General features: G+C 42.3%; 2 protein-coding genes across 6 annotated transcripts in view; one reads left to right on the top strand and one right to left on the bottom strand.

Annotated features, from left to right (window-relative positions):
• The window catches only part of CCNB3 (cyclin B3), a 105,369-nt gene extending 102,280 nt beyond the window's left edge, over positions 1-3,089 (bottom strand). The window contains exons 1-2 of one of the 4 annotated variants that reach the window (XM_063803868.1): positions 2,928-3,089; positions 2,593-2,657 (exon numbers count right to left, since the gene is read on the bottom strand). The gene's annotated coding sequence lies outside the window, so the exon portion shown is untranslated. Of the gene's footprint in view, positions 1-2,592; positions 2,770-2,927 lie in introns of those variants that run through there. The other 3 variants (XM_063803867.1, XM_016944208.2, XM_016944207.2) reach the window with 3 other exon arrangements.
• A 2,426-nt stretch (positions 3,090-5,515) lies between these two features.
• AKAP4 (A-kinase anchoring protein 4) lies at positions 5,516-16,752 on the top strand. 2 transcript variants are annotated; one of them, XM_016944190.3, is made up of 7 exons: positions 5,516-5,625; positions 6,503-6,686; positions 8,796-8,891; positions 9,954-10,004; positions 10,554-10,655; positions 13,097-15,229; positions 16,414-16,752. In XM_016944190.3, exons 2-7 carry the CDS (start codon positions 6,660-6,662, stop codon positions 16,567-16,569), a joined length of 2,565 nt encoding a protein of 854 aa, XP_016799679.2. In that variant the 5' UTR covers positions 5,516-5,625; positions 6,503-6,659; the 3' UTR covers positions 16,570-16,752. The 2 variants fall into 2 exon arrangements, with proteins under 2 accessions (XP_016799679.2, XP_016799680.1); XM_016944191.3 differs by lacking the exons at positions 5,516-5,625; positions 6,503-6,686 and adding an exon at positions 7,132-7,319.
• Positions 16,753-18,215: the final 1,463 nt, after the last annotated feature.

The raw sequence follows: 18,215 nt of genomic DNA, 5'->3' as shown, positions 1-18,215 counted from the left end.
AAGAACCATTACCACTTATTTTCAATTATGTAAATATCATTAGGCATTTGCTAATATATATGAACCTGTGCTACCCTTAGCAGGGTAAGTGAAAATGGGCAAAACACAGTCATTCTCTTCAAGAAGTCCTGTTTTTGGAAAGATAAAGCTCATAATGAAACAAATACACCACAAGGCAGAATGTGATATGTGAATTATAAATTCACTAGGTGAATGTAAAACTGTTGAGAATTTCAGAAGACACATATGATTGAGTCCACTCTTATAATCAACACCATCACTATTGTCATAATCATCTCAACATCACCAAGAGTTACTGAGTGTCTAAGCACATGAGCCACTGCTAGGTTGTACACAGAGACAGTTACTGCCTTCCTTGAACCTATACATATCTTCATAATGGAAATATTAAGGAAATGTATCAATAAATATGACATTCACAAAAATGCAGTTTTTAGGATGGGGAGTGATTCTGTCAAGAGAAATCACCAATTTCCCTTTTAATTGGAGGAACGCCTTCTCAAGACGGCTTTTTTACGGGGTGTTCTCCTACTGCATGGGAATACGTTTTCCAACAGCTGCGACCTCCTAGTGACCACATGAAGTCATTACCCCGATTCATCATCCTGACTTGAGAGCAAGAGGCACAGGAGGCTGGAGTGCAGTTGGCGAGATCACTCCTCATTACAGCATCAACCTCCCATGCTCAAGCGATCCTCCCACCTCAGCGTCCGGAGTAACTGGGACTACAGGCACGCGCCACCACACCCAGCTAATTTTTTTTTTCTTTTGGTAGAAATGGAGGTTTTGCTCTGTTGCCCAGGCTGGTCTCAAACTCAGACTCTTGCCTTCAAGCAATACTCCCACCTCAGCCTCTCAAAGTGCTGGAATTACAAGAGTGAGCCACCGTGCCCAGCTGTCATAAAGTAATACTATATTTCATTTTTATTATTTTTTTCTTTTGAGACAGTCTTGCTCTGTCGTCCTGGCTGGAGTGCAGTGGCATGATCTCGGCTCACTGCAACCTCCCACTCCCAGGCTCAAGTGATCCTCCCACCTCAGCCTCCCGAGTAACTGGGACTACAGGCGGGCACCACAACACACTGCTAATTTTATTTTATTTCATTTATTTTTTGGTAGAGACGGAAGTTTTGCTATGTTGCCCAGGCTGGTCTCAAAGTCCTGCCCTCAAGCTTTCTTCCCGCCTCAGCCTCCGAAGGTGCTGGTATTACAGGAGTGAGCCGTAGCGCCCAGCTGTTACCAAGTAATAGTATATTTTATTTATTTATTTATTTATTTTGAGATGGAATCTCGCTCTGTCGCCAGGCTGGAGTGCAGTGGCGCCATCCCGGCTCACTGCAACCTCTGTCTCCCGGGCTCAAGTGATTCTCCTGCCTCAGCCTCCCAAGTAGCTATAGACGCATGCCACCATGTCCCGCTAGTTTTTGCATTTTTAGTAGAGACGGGGTTTCACCTTGTTGGCCAGGATGGTCTCGATCTTTTGATCTCGTGATCCGCCTGCCTCAGCCTCCCAAAGTGCTGGCACTACAGGCGTGAGCTACCGTGCCCAGCTATTTAATTTTTTTTTCTTTTGAGACAAGAGTCTCACTCTGTCGTTCAAGCTGGAGTGCAGTGGCACGATCTCGTCTCACTACAACCTCTGCCTCCTGGACTCAAGTGATTCTCCTGCCTTAGCCTCCCAAGTAGCTACAGACGCATGCCACCATGCCCAGCTAATTTTTGTATTGTTAATAGAGACGGGGTTTCACCATGTTGGCCAGGATGGTCTCGATCTCTTGACCTCGTGATCCGCCCGCCTCAGCCTCCCAAAGTGCTGGGATTACAGGCATGAGCCACTGCGCCTGGCTATTTAATTTTTTTTCTTTTGAGACAAGAGTCTTACTCTGTCGCCCAGGCTGGAGTGCAGTGGCGCCATCTTGGCTCACTGCAACCTTTGCCTCCCAGTTCAAGCCATCCTCCTGCCGCAGCCACTGCACCCAGCTGTAATGTTTAATACATTCATTCACTGATATACTATCTGCAGGGCAGGATAAACATTTTGTCACCAAGTAATTGTATATTTAAGTTTTTTTTTTTCTTTTGAGACAGAGTCTTGCTCTGTCACCCAGGATGGAGTGCAGTGGCACCATCTTGGCTCACTGCAACTCCGCCTCCCAGTTTCAAGCGATTCTTCCGCCTCAGCCTCCCGAGTAGCTGGGACTACAGGCGCGCGCTACCACGCCCGGCTAATTTTTGTCTTTTTAGTAGAGACGGGGTTTCGCCATGGTGGTCAAGCTGGTCTCGAATTCCTGAACTCAGGTGATCTGCCCGCCCCGGCCTCCCAAAGTGCTGGGATTACAGGCGCGAGCCACCACGGTCAGCCTGAAGTACTTTTTAAAGGTTATTTTGTCAGATGTTCCAGAAAAGTTTGTTGGTTTGACAGGGAGGAAATAAACTAATTAAAGGCTAGTTCCCTCAGCCAGTTTTCCTCCCACATCTCCAGCCTGACACAGGATATATTTCTATATTTATAATATATAATCAATATATAAGGCAAAAACCTCTCGTCACGACTGACAATACATGTTGTACCTTTAACAAGCCACAAATGGACTGGAACAAAAGCTATTAGCAGAATGTTCTCCACCAATCGGAAACTGAAAGAAAACAATACAAAAATAAACCAATCAAAATGTAGATGAGGAACAGAGAGAGAGAGGCGACCACTGCCTCAGCCCAACTGCCTCAGAATGACGGAAATGCTTCCACAGAAATGCACTTCAGAACAACTGGTACGAGAGGCGGCCGGATTGACCCCACCATTCTCACCAGCAGGGGGAGATCACGAATCAGCGCTTTTTTTTTTTTTTTTTTTTTTCAGTCAGACTTAAAACCACCAGATGGGGCCAGAAGATCAGAGTAAATACCTTTCTACTTTTCTTTTTCTCAGGGAATTTCTCTTCTATCTCCAGACCCTGAAAGAAATAAAAGGCATACTAATCACCACACACACACACACACACGCGCGCGCCCCGCCACCCCCACCCCCAAGACGATGGAAGTGGCCAGTGCTGCCAAGCACCCCCACCAGTCACGTGGCCTCTGCGCTCCAGCGAGTCATTTATAATTAAAGTGGTAGGCATTTCATAAGGCTGTGCGTGAATTAAATGAGATAATGCATGTAATACACAGTACCAGGCAAATTCTCAGTCCCCACTCCAGACCCGTAGAATGAGAAACTGAAGCCCTCCAGGTGATTCTGATGCACGCCAAAGTGTGACAATTATTGCTCTGGGAAAGAAGCCTGCCTACTCAGATAGCTAACCAAGTTTTTTGGTCATTTTTACAGATCCCATGACGCTGTGATTTCTGAATTATGTTTTCTGCCCTAAAAATTCCAAAACCTTGTGTCTTGAGCCCACCTGTGTGCCCAGTATCGTGGTGGATGCAATGAAAAAGAGATAGATAACCTTCTAGGCTTGCAATGTAGGTAATCTAGGAATAGGAAAAGGTAATTAACTCTACAAGGCCAGATTTAGTAAATGTCAGATGAATTATCCTGACAATAAGCAAATGTTCTAGGAAATCAGGGGAAGGAAATTTCATAATTATAAAAGGGAAGAGCCTGACCAGAAATAGCCACTGCCAAGCCAAGCCCACCCCTCAAAATTAGCCATAAATCATTTTCTACCGCAAGGTTATGGAACAGAACTTTAGCTGCCTAATTAAGCCCCTGCCTATAAAAGAACCCCTAACATTCCTAAGACTCCACTTATCTTTAGCAGTTGCCCCCTGAAATTTTTTTGTGATAATGTTTATAGACTTTAAAAGTCCTTTATTTTCCCCCTCCACTCCTCCAATCACTCATAGGAAAGAAAAAATATGTACAATGCAGACAAAACACAAACACTTGACAGAAGTAATTATACAGTTCCACTGCCAAGATGTTCAAAATGACTAATTTTTCACTTTAGTATGGTTGCATGAAGCTGCTCTGAATGTCGTTGTGTACTCTCATGGCAGGAAAACAAATCAGGAGAAAAAGAAGTGGTGTTCCCAATTATATTGGTCCACAGTAAATGATGTCTGATAATCATTGGCATCACTGCCCATTTTCTAAATGGTCATTGTGTCATCACATAAAAGGTAGGCTAAATCTGAGGCTGGAAGATACCCAGCAAGACTACCAGACAGACAGTGATTTCATGAAGGCTGATGGTTCACTTCATTTAATTTCCTTTTGCCATTATTCATGATAATTATATTATAAACGCAGGTCCCATTTTTATTATCTTCATAGTTTTTTCTAGCCAAATGCAAACCGAGAGTGTATTTAAAGTATTGATTTGCACTCTTATTCACAAGTTTGTGTGAAAGAGAAGAAGTTTGGGTAGAATAAACAAGGTTACAAAATAGATGATGGTGCTTAGAAAAAAAAAATGATGACCAAGGCTTTTGTGTTTAATATCTCAATATTTGGCTATGAAAGGCAAACCTAAGGGCAGACTATTCACACACCTTCACACACTAATACAATATATTCCTTACTTTGACTATTTGAACATCCCTTATCCCTCACCTGCCCTCCACCCCCTCTACTCAGTACAGACCAATTTGAGAGCCTCGAGAAGAGAAGGAAGAGGCAGTAAATGTACCGTGACCTATGACTGAGCCAGGTCTGCCTCGATTCTTCCCTTACATTTTGCTCATTGGTTTCACATCCAAATGCTGCTCTTACCTGCTCCTGGTTAGCCTCCAGGATGACAGGATTCAGGTGCCCTGGGAGAGTGCTCTAATCATCCATAGTAGTTCTCTCTTTGTCATCTGGGGATTACTAAGACATTTTCCAGGCATGAATCATGGTTGTTCCTTTCCGGGCTGGGAGACACAGAGTTTTTGTTTTTGTTTTTGTTTTGTTTTATTTTTAATCTCTTAGAGATATGATTTCTTGTGCTTGGAGAATATGTAAACATTTTCTTCCTTTGCTTCATATTCCACAGAGATGAGCCAGACACAGGAGCTCCAACTTTGTCTTTAATCATCAAAAGTTGCCCCTTGACAAAAGGATGGTATAGGAAAAGCAACAAAGACCCTCTTCATGATCAAACTTTAGTCAGGCTTCTCTGAGCCCACTTCTCAACTAGGCCTCAACTTTGGCCTATAAGAACTGCAACTTTCAGCACAATTTCATCCTCCTGCCCCCCAATACATACACACACTAAGAGACTTGAACAAACACCAGCGTAGTTTCTATCAGCTCAAGGCCATTTCCCTAGGATGACAATCTCAGCCCTTTTAAAATGCCTTCCTGAGACAGTTCAAAGCTGCCAAAAGGCCATTTCCCTAGTATGACAATCCTAGCGCCCCTTAAAATGCCTTCCTGAGACAGTTCATTGCTGCCAAAAGAATTTACTGTTTGTTCAGGCCAAAACCTGACTACAGGCCCTGACTCCCTTCCTTACAGCATGTACTTTAGAAAACTTGCAATTGTAAATTCTTTCTCTCTTCTTTTAAGATGTATCTTCTACAACCCAGGACTGTCTTTCTCAACAACCTGGAAGCCATCCCTTTGTAATGTAATGATCAAGAAAAATAGGGTCCATGTCTCCCTGTCTCTATGGGAAGGTAGGAGCTTAGCTTTCTTCTCTTTTCTTTTTTTGATTTTACTTTATTTCATTTCTTTCTTTATAGTTCTTAATTATGTTTTTCTTTATAAACCTGACATTGTGAACATAGGGAACCTAACTTTAATAAGCACCCATTAGCAAACACAGATGCCCCAATACATTGACCAAGCTCACCCCCACTCAATGTCCTTCGGTACTTTTCCTTAGCACACCCTGCCTTTTGTTTCAGTGGAGTTGAGATCTGTTCATCAGAAGTCTCTCTCCTCTACTGCAGTGGCCTGAATAAAATCTGTCTTGCCGCCTCTAACAAATTCCAGGCTCTGTTTCTGTTTGACACCATGAGCTAACAGGATCAAAATAATATAGTGGAGTTAGAGATGCAATCTCAGGGGCAACAGGAAAAAGAATAAATGGAGGTAGAACCAAGAATATGGAACTCTTTTAGGGGATCATCTCAACTGATTGTTAATTCAGATGCATTTATTTACATGCATGCAGTATTAAAGTGGAGACGTGGAGAAAAGACAAGGAAAGATGAGACTTGGGCAGAGTGAGAGACATTTGGTTGTGGGATAATATTTCCAAACTGGGGCTAAACTCAGTAAGATGAGATGAAGGCATCTCAAAGTGTAATGGATAAATCTCTAACACATACTGCAGCCAACAAACCAGCACTGGCCAGATTGAAAAGATTAAGTGGAGCTTAAGTCTTTTCATGGCCTAGGGAGTCTGTAAAAGACAGACCCTGTCTCAACTAGATCAGCCTTTCTCTGGACAACTTATTTCTCATAGGGAAGGTCAGAGCCTGCTAGACCACTTAGAGCACACAGAATCCTTAGAGCCCTCCAACTTTGTGCTGTCACTGTTCTCTATAGAAACGGTGATGTCAAGAAGAGGTAACTCTGGTACCAGCTGGCAGTCAAGGCTGTAGGAGGGCATGGAGAGTTGAAGAAAAAAGCAGTATCTTGAGGCAGACTGGAAGAGTCATCACAGCATCCAAATCGACAAGAAAACATCATTCCAGGGTCCTACATGATGGCGTACTCTGATACTACAATGGTAGGGACATCTGACTTCTTTTTGACTAGCTAAGGGGGCATCTTAATGGTGAGGTGAAACTACAGAAGCTGCTGAGGCAGCCTCCAAGTTTCTATTTTCATACTTTTATTTGGGATACCCAGAAAAGATTTTGATCAACATTTCTCTGTTTCTATGTAAATCTAAAGATCTCTTGCAATATAACTCTGATTCTCTAGTAGGGGTATGATTAGATTGTTCTGGAGGTCTCGCAGGAAATGAAAAGAGAAGGGATATCTTGATGGACTGTGAGCCAGAGAAAATGTGAGAAAAATGGTGTGTACCCTCATAGAGATAACAGAAAAAGTTTGTCGCACCACAGGCAGCCTGATGTGCTTTTGATGGGAATAGGTTTCTGAGTTTGCCAACATGCCCACCTTTGCTTAGGTTGTGACAGTTCAGGCATTGTGACCCAACAAACTCTGTTGCCACACCCCAGGGTCAGAGGCAGCAGGGGAAAGCCTGGCCCCTCAGTCTGGTCCAACAGCTGACAGGGGTGGCAGCCAACTGCAGGTGCCCAAGAACTTGGCACTTCTCAGTTCCATCTAAAGGGGCACATCTCCCTTCTGGGTGTCACGTTTTCAGCCAAACGTCTAAAAGAACTTCATCATCAAGGTAATGAGTTCATAAATTTTATTTTTCACAGTTCTTTTGGACTTGGACTTAGGCTGTTTCTGAATCACATGAGGGACTCTATGCTTCCACCTCTTTTTTTACTAGGCTAGTGTTCCCTATGTAGCTCTTGGAAAAAAAGAAACTCCCTCTTCAGAGTGAGTCTTTTCCTATAACTTTTTCAAGGTTTCACAGAGATTCCTGAAGGAAGAGTTCAAAAAGATCTTGGTTGGAGGCAGGGATGGTAAAGAGCAGGAATGTAGTATTATCATGTGAAAGGATAGCCATTAGAGAATAGCTATTATTAATATGCTGTAGGGGAATAGAGAAGGGGTGGAAGGAAAGAAGGAGGAAGGGAGAAAGAGAAGGGGAGGGAGGGGGAGGGAAGGGGGAGAAAGGGGAGGGGGAGAAAGGGGGAGGGAATGGAAAGGGGAGGGAGGGAGGGGAGTGGGGAGAGAGGGGAAGGGCAGAAGGGAGAGCGGGAGTGGGGAGGGTGGGAGGGGGAATTCAATAGCCCTCTAATACTTGGCAAAAAGGATTTCTCTTGTTAAAATTTAAAAAGAAATCAAATTCAAGCCCCGGATACCAAAAAAAAGTCTACTGAGCTCTTAACTGTGTGTTCTAAGCCTAAATCTCAGGTCTTACGTAGCAAAAATCAGTCACTGGCTTTTGTCACTTCCTTTTTACTTTTAGTTCCAGACTGGTTTGGGAGGTGGTGGCGGGGGGTGATGGTGGAAGGAAGTTGGCAGAGATTATTTTTTCTTTCTAAGATAAATTAAACTTGATCCTATTGGATCAGGGTCTGGTCTTCCCTCAGATTTCTGTCTCTCGGTGTTATATTTATGGTTATTAGACTGGGTTTTCTCAGCATTCAAAATCTTGTTCTATATATTGAAATTGTATATGTTGTTTTAATAAAAGGGCTATTTATTTACTGCTATTGACTTTAGTATTTTCCAATGGCTCTGAGTGATGTGTTATAGCTATTTATCTAATTTCACTTTCTTTAGTGTAATGGGAAAGACTGGTTGAACTGGAGTTAGCTAGAATTAAGTTAGAGGGGGTAACGTGAGCTGGAGTTTTTTGAAGGTACTCGAGGGGGTAAAGAAATGTGGAGATCAGAGACATTTAGTTAGTAGAGTTGGGTAGAAGTAAATCACTAAATGTAATCCCCAAAGTCACTAGATTTCCTTTTAAATTTGATTCCCAGGTCATCATACTCTCATGATTCCAAATACTTGGTGTGGGGAGTCTAAATTAAAGGAGACTATGGATTTTGCTAAAAGATAATGATCCTAAGCATCAAGTTCAAACATCTCAATGTGTCCCCCACTGCTCACCCCACCAGTTCCTAGCCTAAACCTATATATGAAACACAGAAATGGATTTCAGAACCCCTCCAGAGATTCTTATCCAAACTGACCCGGTTTCCAAAAACCATATATAAGCATTTCAGCTTTCTTTTCTTTCTCTTTCCAGATGTCTGATGATATTGACTGGTTACGCAGCCACAGGGGTGTGTGCAAGGTAGATCTCTACAACCCAGAAGGACAGCAAGATCAGGACCGGAAAGTGGTAAGATAAAAAATGACTCACGCCGAGGAGTAGGAAAAATTGGCATATGGGTATAGATATCCTGGGGCCCAAGATAAACTAATGGACGATGATACCCTGACTTCTCCAAGCAACCAAGCTCAACAAGGTCTGTCAGGGGCCAGCATGCTCATACATCACACAGAGATAAAAATCAAGGGAGGGGCAGGGTGTGGTGTGATGTAAAGGACCTGGGGAGGGCAGGCTGGGGAGGAGCCTGAGGGAGGAGTGGTGGTTGCCTGGCAACCAGCCTTTATTAGTTAAGACCTCTTAAGTCATAAAAATATTGCCTAGCTAACAGTGTTACCCTAGGACCCCTCAGGAGGGCAAAATGCTTCATGGTCTGTTTCCCAAACTTCAAGTAATTCACAGGGCTTCACAGTCTTCAATCATGTTCAAATGTCACGCATACTATTATTTAATTAATATGTATTTTTACAGTGTTTTAAAAATTGACTTACATTTTAAAAATTACAATCATGCTAAGAAATATTATCCATAATATCCCAGGTTTGATGTTCTAGTATGTATTCTCCCTAATGCACAATAAAATTCACCTATTAAATGCAGAAATATTTATCCATACACTACTTAAAATATTCTATATTATTGATAATAAAATAAATTTTGAGAAACACTAGTGTAGTAGCAAGTGCTCTAAATTGGAAGCCAGGAAAATTGAGTTCTAATACAAGCTCCACATTTAAGTTTGTGTCAGTTGGGCAAGCCATTTCTCTTCACAGTTTTCTCAATTAATACATGTGGATATTGTACCTCAGGCCTCACTCTGACAGGAGGTTGGTATTCTCATTTAAGAAATGTGCTAATGCTAAGATTCTGTCTGCCTAACAATAATCACAGTATTAACATTTATTGGGTACTCACTATGTGCCAGGCAATCTGCTTTTACATGCTTTCCATATAGTATCTCAGTTAATCCTCACAAGAACCCTCTGAGGTAGGTGCTATTATCATCTCCAAGAAAGAGAAATTATGCCCCCTTCTCTAGAGTTTTTCTAAATTCACCCTTCTAATTTGATGCAGATATGCTTTGTCGATGTGTCCACCCTGAATGTAGAAGATAAAGATTACAAGGTGCGTATTCTCTGCTCAGAGTCAGAATCGGTGGGAAGCTGCTGAGAAGGGTTATCAGTGAAGTATGAAGAATGGAAAATGTTGGGGGGAGAGAGGGGAAAGGTGGAGGGGACTCAGGGGGAAAGCCAGCATTCTCATGAGCCCAAGATCCCTGGTTCTGAATTTACCGTCACTCTTGATATCAAGTCTCATTTTAGAAGCCACTTAAGTTGCTGGTAGGACTGAAAGAGATAAAACATGGAAGATAGCATGTCAGAAAAGTTGTTTTTTATTTTTTTATTTAAAAAAAAACCCATTCAAAGGGTGATGAATATAGTTCTTGAGACTGGTGGCTTTGTGAGCATCTTCAGAGTGGGGAGTAGTAATTTGTGGAGGGAACTTCGTCTCATTCTTCAAAGATTAGCTAGCCTCACAAGCCTACCTCTCCTGCAGAAAGAAAAAAGATAAAAGAAGTCATAACATTCATGATTTGAAGTCATAGCCTAGCGGGGCAGCTTGGAGAAATATCCAAAAGTAACTGTTTAAGAATCTCACCCTTTAATTCCATAGGATGCTGCTAGTTCCAGCTCAGAAGGCAACTTAAACCTGGGAAGTCTGGAAGAAAAAGAGATTATCGTGATCAAGGACACTGAGAAGAAAGACCAGTCTAAGGTACACTTAACCTCTGAGATCCCACCACTTCTAATTCTCAGAGCTCAATGATGAGTCTAAGGACTCTGGATCAGACATGGTAAGACACTTACTGTCAAACAGGCTCATCAATTTGAATACTATGACATTCTAGAGAACACAGGCCTAAGTTCAAGACCACAGTAAGTTCAACACCCAGGTACTTAATAATGGCACTAATCACAGAGGCTCAGAATGCCCTCTCCTGATTTCCAGCTACCCATCCAATCATAATCACACAAGACTATTTGTAATGTTCTTCGCTGGCTGGTAATGGACTTGTGTGCCCCACATTGCCCAGCATCCAGCAGGGAAGAAAGAGGGGTATGGAGCAGAGACAATCCATAACCACCAAGAATTTGAGTGCCTCATCCTTACCCTGTTGTCTAAGAGATTACCTAGGCTGTTGAGTAGCTTAAAGTTAGAAACAATTAGACTTGCATGCCACTGTGACATACAAACTCCTTTTGGTTTTGTTTAAGTATCCAAAATTATATCTGTTAGGGTCCTGGTTTTGGGAGGGCACTGGAGCATACAACAAGTCACCCTCTCATACCTACAAGCCTGGAGTGGCTGGTAATAGGACAGGATATTTGACTTTAATGCAGAGGAATCAAATGTTTCTTGTTCTGTGTCTCTAGGCTCATATTATAACCAAAACATTATTTCTGACCCCAGACTCCAGAAAGGAGTGGCCCCCAAGGAAGGAAAAACAAGTTTACATTACAGTATCCAAAGAGTTTTCAGTTTACTTGGGTATGGCCAACTCAATTTTGGAGTCTTAAGAAAGGGATAAATTATACCTGGCATTAATTTTTGAAAAAGCAGCCCATGTTTCCTACATACAATGCAGATCTGCTTGATTGTAACTTAAGCTCATTTGCAAAAAGTTGACTTTATCATGACCTCACATTTCCAGAAATTCAGTGAAAAGAGAGGAGATGAAGCAATAGAAGGAGCAGAGGGCTTGGTAGTTAGTGTTGGGTGGAATATGTGTATATAGTACATATACACATATCTGGACATGGGCATACACAGTCACAGGCATAGATATACACATATAAATTTATACAAAATGATACACACATCAATGTATACATTTATATACATTTACAAAAAACAATTTATACAAGCAATTATAAATACATGCTTGGCTACATTTGATATTGACATACACAAGCATTGATGTAGCAAACTTAAACTGATCATAAACAATGACACACATATACAAAGATATACAAAGTCATACAGAGTCAGATGCAGTGACATGCCCACACAGGACACACATAAACACCCATATTACACAATGCATGAACATACATTCACACACATTACATGCATAAGACTTGATCAAAACATAGTGACCATACAGACTCAGTTATTGGTATACACACTTATAAATATACATATGTATGCAAAGACATATATGGTCATACACAGTCATGCTGACATACACACAAACTTACACTAAGCGACACATATTTACTAACACACTTGTTTGTTCGTATTGATACATACACTGTTGACACAAATGCAATAACACACCTACTCACACACATACTCAAATACCAGGGTATGTACAACATTGACATACACATGGTCAAATATTGACATAACATAAATTGATACCCAATTCATGAACATACATAGTCATTATACAATCACCTGTTTACACATATTCATGTTTTAACATACATATACATTAATATATTAAAATTGTATCTATTATATTAATGAATGTGTATGTTAATATGTGAATTTATGCTTTAACATACATAAATGCATTTATAGCTGCATGATACATACTAGTGAATTTATATTACACACATATATGCAGATTACTGAAATTGACACTTGCTCATTTACATATTCAGAGACACACTGACATAGACACTCATATTTTGACATTCACACATGTACAAATATGCATACTAACATGCACATGTCAGCCTATACAGTAGACATATACAATAGGTAATGATGTCAACACATTATTACACATGCTTAGACATAGTCACACATATGCACACACACACAGAGGCACATTTTCACACACTAACAATACAGAATGGCACATTCTCACATCTTTGAGATGTTCACACATGTGAACTGCTATATTTCCATGCATATATACACACACAACAGACACACTGACACATTTTTGACACATTGAGATACAACATATTCATATGAGTTGGCAGACATATATTGATAACCCTTGTATGAAGTATACACATGTATATACTTTGAACTTTTGTTGCTGCCACTTCTGCTTGAATGTGTACTAATGGATATAACTGGATGTTACGTTCCCATACAAACTCCAAAAGGTCAAATCCCTAATCTGATACATCTTCTAAATAAAATAAGGGAAAAAAGTAGCCTACCCAAACTCTTATGGATAGGTCTTCTTCTTTTTTTAGACAGAGGGATCTGTATGCCTTTTCAAACAAGCTCCCTCTGATCCTGTAAGTGTCCTCAACTGGCTTCTCAGCGATCTCCAGAAGTATGCCTTGGGTTTCCAACATGCACTGAGCCCCTCAACCTCTACCTGTAAACATAAAGTAGGAGACACAGAGGGCGAATATCACAGAGCATCCTCTGAGAACTGCTACAGTGTCTATGCCGATCAAGTGAACATAGATTATTTGATGAACAGACCTCAAAACCTACGTCTAGAAATGACAGCAGCTAAAAACACCAACAATAATCAAAGTCCTTCAGCTCCTCCAGCCAAACCTCCTAGCACTCAGAGAGCAGTCATTTCCCCTGATGGAGAATGTTCTATAGATGACCTTTCCTTCTACGTCAACCGACTATCTTCTCTGGTAATCCAGATGGCCCATAAGGAAATCAAGGAGAAGTTGGAAGGTAAAAGCAAATGCCTTCATCATTCAATCTGTCCATCCCCTGGGAACAAAGAGAGAATCAGTCCCCGAACTCCTGCGAGCAAGATTGCTTCTGAAATGGCCTATGAAGCTGTGGAACTGACAGCTGCAGAAATGCGTGGCACTGGAGAGGAGTCCAGGGAAGGTGGCCAGAAAAGCTTTCTATATAGCGAATTATCCAACAAGAGCAAAAGTGGAGACAAACAGATGTCCCAGAGAGAGAGCAAAGAATTTGCAGATTCCATCAGCAAGGGGCTCATGGTTTATGCAAATCAGGTGGCATCTGACATGATGGTCTCTCTCATGAAGACCTTGAAAGTGCACAGCTCTGGGAAGCCAATTCCAGCATCTGTGGTCCTGAAGAGGGTGTTGCTAAGGCACACCAAGGAGATTGTGTCCGATTTGATTGATTCTTGCATGAAGAACCTGCATAATATTACTGGGGTCCTGATGACTGACTCAGACTTTGTCTCAGCTGTCAAGAGAAATCTGTTCAACCAGTGGAAACAAAATGCTACAGACATCACAGAGGCCATGCTGAAGCGCTTGGTCAGTGCCCTTATTGGTGAGGAGAAGGAGACTAAGTCTCAGAGTCCGTCATATGCATCTTTAAAAGCTGGGTCCCATGATCCCAAATGCAGGAATCAGAGTCTTGAATTCTCCACCATGAAAGCTGAAATGAAAGAGAGGGACAAAGGCAAAATGAAATTAGACCCATGCAAGTCACTGACTAGTGCTGAGAAAGTCGGTGAACACATTCTCAAAGAGGGCCTGACCATCTGGAACCAAAAGCAAGGAAACTCATGCAAGGTGGCTACCAAAGCATGCAGCAATAAAGATGAGAAAGGAGAAAAGATCAATGCTTCCACAGATTCACTGGCCAAGGACCTGATTGTCTCTGCCCTTAAGCTGATCCAGTACCATCTGACCCAGCAGACTAAGGGCAAAGATACATGTGAAGAAGACTGTCCTGGTTCCACCATGGGCTATATGGCTCAGAGTACTCAATATGAAAAGTGTGGAGGTGGCCAAAGTGCCAAAGCACTTTCAGTGAAACAACTAGAATCTCACAGAGCCCCTGGACCATCCACCTGTCAAAAGGAGAACCAACACCTGGACTCCCAGAAAATGGATATGTCAAACATCGTTCTAATGCTGATTCAGAAACTGCTTAATGAGAACCCCTTCAAATGTGAGGATCCATGCGAAGGTGAGAACAAGTGTTCTGAGCCCAGGGCAAGCAAAGCAGCTTCCATGTCCAACAGATCTGACAAAGGGGAAGAACAATGCCAGGAGCATCAAGAACTTGACTGTACCAGTGGGATGAAGCAAGTGAACGGGCAATTTATAGATAAACTAGTAGAATCTGTGATGAAGCTCTGCCTTATCATGGCTAAGTATAGCAACGATGGGGCAGCCCTTGCTGAGTTGGAAGAACAATCAGCCTCGGCAAATAAGCCCAATTTCAGGGGCACCAGATGCATTCACAGTGGTGCAATGCCACAGAACTATCAAGACTCTCTTGGACATGAAGTAATTGTCAATAATCAGTGCTCTACAAATAGCTTGCAGAAGCAGCTCCAGGCTGTCCTGCAGTGGATTGCAGCCTCCCAGTTTAACGTGCCCATGCTCTACTTCATGGGAGATAAGGATGGACAACTGGAAAAGGTAAGTAATGCATTAAGGCACAAGAAGAAAGTTGGAATGGGCAGAGGCAGGGAGGCAGCATTGTACTTAGAGCCCAAGATCATTCGAGTTTCAAGTCTATTCTTTACCGTGTGCTTCATGAATTACTTTCACCTCATAAAAAGACACAAAAACAGTGAACCACTAGCTAAGTGGACACCTCAAAGCCTGTGCATTTCCACCAAGAGGAGGAGAGTGAGATTAACGCATTTCATCCGTGACCCTTTTGACAAACTATTTGATAAAACATTGGGGAATGATTAAGTCTTATGTTTTGAGTTTTAAGATCCCCCAAAGTACTCTAGAGAGGAGGGAACAAAAAAGGAAAATGGAGTTCCTCCCTACCTCTTGAGGTGTTGGAAGTATCATGGACTAATTTTGTGTTTGACCTACCAGAAACAGTTTGAAACTTGTCTCTTACTGTTTTCCCTATGCTCCTCCCCAAAACTCATGGGTCCTGCAAGTGCCCTGAGAGTCCTGTCTCCTTAAATTTTATGCCCTAGGTGCCTCACTTGCCTGACCCTAGTCCTGGCCCTGCTCCTCAGATTCCATGGAGGCCAGCATTCATACATTCATACAGATGCACATTCTCTCTCTGTCTCTCTCTCTCTCTCTTTCTCTCTCTCTCTCTCTCTCTCACACACACACACATACACACACACCTATCTGACAGCTGAGTTTCCTGCATTAGATGGATTCCAGAAACATCAAATACTTAACAAAGTTATTTTCAGTCCAGGAGCCAAGGCCAGACAATCCTCCCTACTCCAAGTCTCATACTTTTTTAGGGAGGTGGGGGAATGGCAACCCCAAACCTTGACCCAGCAATCAGCACAGACTAACTGAAGGGTCCAGCATCTGGTGAAAAGTATTTAATGAACACAACTAATTTCAGAGTGTGTTTTTGAAGCTCAAAAAAGAAAGTATCTTTGGCATTTTGATCTATGTCATTAGAGAAGTTTCAAGGGAAAAGGAAAGATGTGTCAGCAGCCTCTAGTCCTAGATCTATGGCATGCTGTACCCTAATCCTAGAATCATGGGCGGGAAGGTGGTGGGTGTGGGTGAGGAGGTTAGGGGTTGAGGGGGTTGGGTGGTAGAACTTCGTCCAGCAGGTCTTTCCTCCAAAAAGCATCATGCAACTCACACTAGCTCTGTTTTCCCCACAGCTTCCTCAGGTTTCAGCTAAAGCAGCAGAGAAGGGGTACAGTGTAGGAGGTCTTCTTCAAGAGGTCATGAAGTTTGCCAAGGAACGGCAACCGGATGAAGCTGTGGGAAAGGTGGCCAGGAAACAGTTGCTGGACTGGCTGCTCGCTAACCTGTGAGCTGATCCTTGACTCCTCTTCATCTTAGCCCCCCTAGCAGCATTCCATCCCAGCCAGAGCACCCCCACCATCAGGCCAGTCAACTGCACAATACACAACTGTATTTCCCAATACACTTGAGCAGTTGCCTGTGAATGTGAGAGGTGTCAACAAACTGGGAAATAAAATAAAAAAAATAATAAATGTGTCATTGTTTTTTTGATCAGCTGTTTCCAAGACAAGAGAAGGGAATTGGCTCATTTTCCAGGAATGGTGATACAGTGTTGGAGTTGTATTCAGATCTCACCCTGGATTATTTTCTGAGCACCGAGGACACAGGGATATAATCCATGTCAAGGTCCCTAAGTAATCTGGTTTGTCCAAATAATCTCAATTCACAGTCTATTTAGAGTTTTCCCACCTGTGGCCTTCCTATTTCTCCCTGAACTGCACAACTAACTTGATAATCCCCTTTCTAATCCCAAGGATACAGCTTTCTTGGTTTAGTTGAAGAAAGCGTATACCCATTACCCTGCCTTGCTACACACACATCCCTCAAAAGTGTTCACTGCACATAGCTAAATACTACCCAGAACTACAGTGGGATCTGATCCTCTCCTGTGTGTGAATAAAGCTTCCTTATAAGGAATTTCCTTCAGTTGATGAGATATCCTTGTCTTCTTCCAGTCTGAAAGAAAAATTTTCCAAGAACATAAACCTCTAAGATGGGTAAATTCCTTTGGGGCCCAATGTCCCAGTGTCTTCTCTGGGAATAACAGTAAGTTCCCAGATTTGTTCTATGTGTCCTATAAGTCAATCATAGTGCTAGCATTCACTGCAAATCAGATCAAGACAGTGGTTTCAACCCTGCGGCCCTTGTTAGCTAGTTTACTGTGTGCTCTCATGGCACACTTTGGCACCCTTGAGGCGTTGCGGCTTAGTAGAACAAGCACAGGATGGGGTGTCCTTCTGGACTCAACAGTCAAAGCTTTGCCTCTTACTAGTCACATGGCCTTAGGCAATCCTGCAGACTGAGACTATTCATCTGTAAAATGTAACTAAAAATTACCTTACATTGTTTACAGGTTAAACTAGAGGAATAGATGTGATGGTGTTTTGCACAGGGTGGATTTTGTTGCAAATGTAGATATGTGAATGATATGCGACTTTCAATGCCAGTCCTAACACAGGAGTGCCCTCTTGATACATTTCAGAACTGAAAGCATATCCTCTGAGTATGGGACCCAGAGAGACACATTTTGGGAGAAGTTAAGCACACAGGCAAACTTTGCCAACTTCTCCACGATGCCTGACCCAGTCAGATAGAAGAAGTAAAGGCAGGCTTCTTCAAAGCAGGATCTTTACAACTCTCCAGCCCGGCTGAAAGCTCATGGAATCTTTTTGAGTCTCACCCCACCCCATTAAAATCTTTGGAGTTGAGCCATCACAGATCCTTCTCTTTGCCCTTGAAGAAAATCCTTAATAAACAAATCTCGAGGCCAGGGCTACATTTCTAATGATTCAGTCCTCCCTGAGCACAGCTGGGTCCCATAGCAGTTTACTTCCTTGATTAACTTGGCTCTTACCTTGCTCCTGATTTTTATTATGAGGCAGCCTTGGGGATTCCTTGAAACGTGGAAATAGAGCAAAGGAAGTTACATGTTCTG

Source organism: Pan troglodytes, chromosome X, assembly GCF_028858775.2.
Source record: "Pan troglodytes isolate AG18354 chromosome X, NHGRI_mPanTro3-v2.0_pri, whole genome shotgun sequence".
Classification (NCBI taxonomy): domain Eukaryota; kingdom Metazoa; phylum Chordata; class Mammalia; order Primates; family Hominidae; genus Pan; species Pan troglodytes.
This window is presented reverse-complemented; position numbering and strand designations above follow the sequence as displayed.